This window comes from Bactrocera neohumeralis, unplaced genomic scaffold (assembly GCF_024586455.1).
Source record: "Bactrocera neohumeralis isolate Rockhampton unplaced genomic scaffold, APGP_CSIRO_Bneo_wtdbg2-racon-allhic-juicebox.fasta_v2 ctg4906, whole genome shotgun sequence".
Taxonomy (NCBI): Eukaryota; Metazoa; Arthropoda; class Insecta; order Diptera; family Tephritidae; genus Bactrocera; species Bactrocera neohumeralis.
The window spans coordinates 6,668-9,207 of NW_026091882.1; the positions used below are offsets into that span (position 1 = coordinate 6,668).

Sequence of the window (2,540 nt, forward strand, 5' to 3'; positions counted from 1 at the left end):
ACAATTTGGAAACAATAAATTCAAATTGAGGTGCAGCGCCTCAAAATTGGAAGCTCCAATGGATTTGAGTGATCACGAAGGCTTTTTCGTATACGTAGCACATCAATTTTGCCCGCAATATTTTCGTCATTGTAATATAAATCAAAACTTATATCCATTTTTTATTTATTTTAATGTTTATTCACTTTTTCGCGAGCGACAACTAAATTCAATTGTTTAAATATGTATGTCGTCTAAAAAATTTTAGCTGTTTCACTATCTGTCAAATTTCCCTTTCTTAGGTTGGCAACGCCATTCATACTTCGACCGAACTTAGTTGAAGTTCCTCTGCGAATGGTAGGCATCTTGCCGCGGTGCAGGGGCTGAGGCGCAAGGCATACTCGGTATCCCCCAGCCGGTGTGAATGGTGCCGAAGGGCACTGCTCAGGCAGGATGTCGGGTACCGCATGCGTGCGTCAACCAAGAGCTACCACCTCCTAATCCAGGGTGTTATGCGACTCCCGTGCCCATTGGATGATTTGCAGCCAGGAGGTAAATTCGGCTGTATTCGAACGGAGCCTCCCCAACACCGGGCCGAATTGGGGAGTAACTGTGGCCTTACCGCGTCAGGGGGCTCTGGCGTGGCGGACCTCCTAGTTCCCCATTATAGTAGTAGACCCGACAGCTCACCATGCTGAGCCAAGGGTCGTAAGACCAAGATGAATCAGCACAAAACAACCACAACAACAACAACAAACAACCCAACTACAAGGCAACGACCCAGGACAACGACCACGGACAAAGAGCAGGCAAGCAGCGTTGGCAAAGAGGGTCAGGGAGCTAAGCGGAAGTTTAGCTTCCTTGACGCTCTCTCGCCGGAGGAGCGGGCGTTGTTTGAGGAGCACGCGAGAGATGACGACGACGACGTGCCCTCATGCAGCGGCGCTCGCCTGGCGAGAGTGTCCTCAGCCGCCGCAGCAGCTACGAGCGGCGCCAAGACCACCCTAAGTAGGCCTAGCGGGTCGGACTCGGGGGAGTCGCATCGGGCAGAGACCGATGGCGCTCGTAGCAGGAGGAGAAGGCGCAGAAGAGGTGGGCAACGCCCTCTCCCAGCAGCTGGAAAGCCCGGCGGGTGTGACGACCCGCACAGGAAGGGTATGAGTGGTGCCAGCATGAAGTGGTACCTGCGTTATCTTCGGGATGGGAAGACTCCCGAGGAGGCGGAAGCTTCAGTAAGAGGACGGAAGGATGGGAGCAATGCATCCCCAGCAAAGAAGCGCAACAGGGCCGTGTCAGCTCGCACGCAAGGCAGCGGCACTAGAAACCGAGGCCCGGTCAGCACAACTAGGACCGCAAGGCGTGGTGACGGAAGGGCAGCGCCCAAGGACACCTACGCCCAAACTGCGAAGCGGAAAAGCGGCCAGCTCACGCCGCAGGAGCCCCCCAGTTCCAAAAGGATGAAGGGTGGCAGCACCAGGGAAGCCGGAAGTCAACCATCCGTACCAGCTCCACACCGGGAGGAGGAGGGGAGGCGCAGATATGCGGATACTGTTAAAGTCATCCGCATGGCTGTACTTCCTCAAGACTACCCGGCGCGGTTGCTCGGATCGGAGGAACTTACCGCGCTCCAGGACATCATTATGTCAACACAGAATATTCCCACAGATAATTGGGACCCCATTCTGGTAAATATATGCACAGCTGCATTACCAGAAAAATCGTTACTTCTGTGGGAGCAATCGCTCTCATCGCGAAGAAAGTGCCCAACGTGGCAGCAAATGAAAGAATTTCTTACTACCCAATATGAAATCGCAGAAAGGGTAGATAAAAAACTAGTCAGAACGAAAAACGTTCAAAACGACCTCAATAGAAGCTTCAATAGACCCCAAGCAAGTAGTCACAATAATTTAAATAGAAGCTTTTTTTAAAATCAATCGTTCACTTCTGAACAATATAAGCAAACGTCATACGAACTTTGTAGAGGAGGTCACAAACTAAAATCATGCGAAAAATTCAAAAAAATGAATGTTAGCGATCGAAACAATTTCGTAAGAACGAAAAAATTATGTACAAACTGTCTGTCACATGCGCATACGCTTAAAGATTGCGAAAGCAAATTTAATTGCGTTTACTGCCATAAAAGACATCATTCTATGTTACATATAACAAATTTTTCCAGCTCACCCCCAAACAATGCAAACGTAAAACGAGCAACAGGATTAGTTGCCACAACAAATCCTGAAAACTGCCAAGAAGCACCATGCTGCTCAAAGGCGATGAAAACCCAAACGCTACATAGCGAAAACCACAGTAGGGTACTATTACCCACAGCAGTTGTCTCCATCGAACACCGAGGAGAACTGTTCAAACTCAGAGCCTTAATAGACCAAGGATCACAACGATCATTTATAGCGTCTAGGGCACAAAACAGGCTTCAGTTGCCAACAAAACTGGCCAATTTTGAAATCACGGGAATGGGCGGAAGAGTTGTTCAAAACTCAAATAAAATCTGCCCCATTACCCTTTTTCCACCAAAGCGGATAAGCGCATACAAGCAGAAG

General features: G+C 49.3%; 1 protein-coding gene across 1 annotated transcript; it reads left to right on the top strand.

Annotated features, from left to right (window-relative positions):
• The first annotated feature begins 246 nt into the window (after positions 1–246).
• LOC126767238 (uncharacterized) lies at positions 247–2,487 on the top strand. Its single transcript, XM_050484802.1, has 2 exons — positions 247–829; positions 1,058–2,487. The coding sequence occupies exons 1-2, from the start codon at positions 699–701 to the stop codon at positions 1,905–1,907; spliced, it is 981 nt and encodes a 326-aa protein (XP_050340759.1). The 5' UTR covers positions 247–698; the 3' UTR covers positions 1,908–2,487.
• The last annotated feature ends 53 nt before the right edge of the window (positions 2,488–2,540 follow it).

What these genes read in the sequence shown, in the direction of transcription:
- LOC126767238 (XM_050484802.1), top strand. Translation starts at nt 699, where the DNA reads ATGAATCAGCACAAAACAACCACAACAACAACAACAAACAACCCAACT. An exon ending in GGTCAGGGAGCTAAGCGGAA is followed by an intron (nt 830 to 1,057) that starts GTTTAGCTTCCT and finishes TAGCAGGAGGAG; the next exon opens with AAGGCGCAGAAGAGGTGGGC.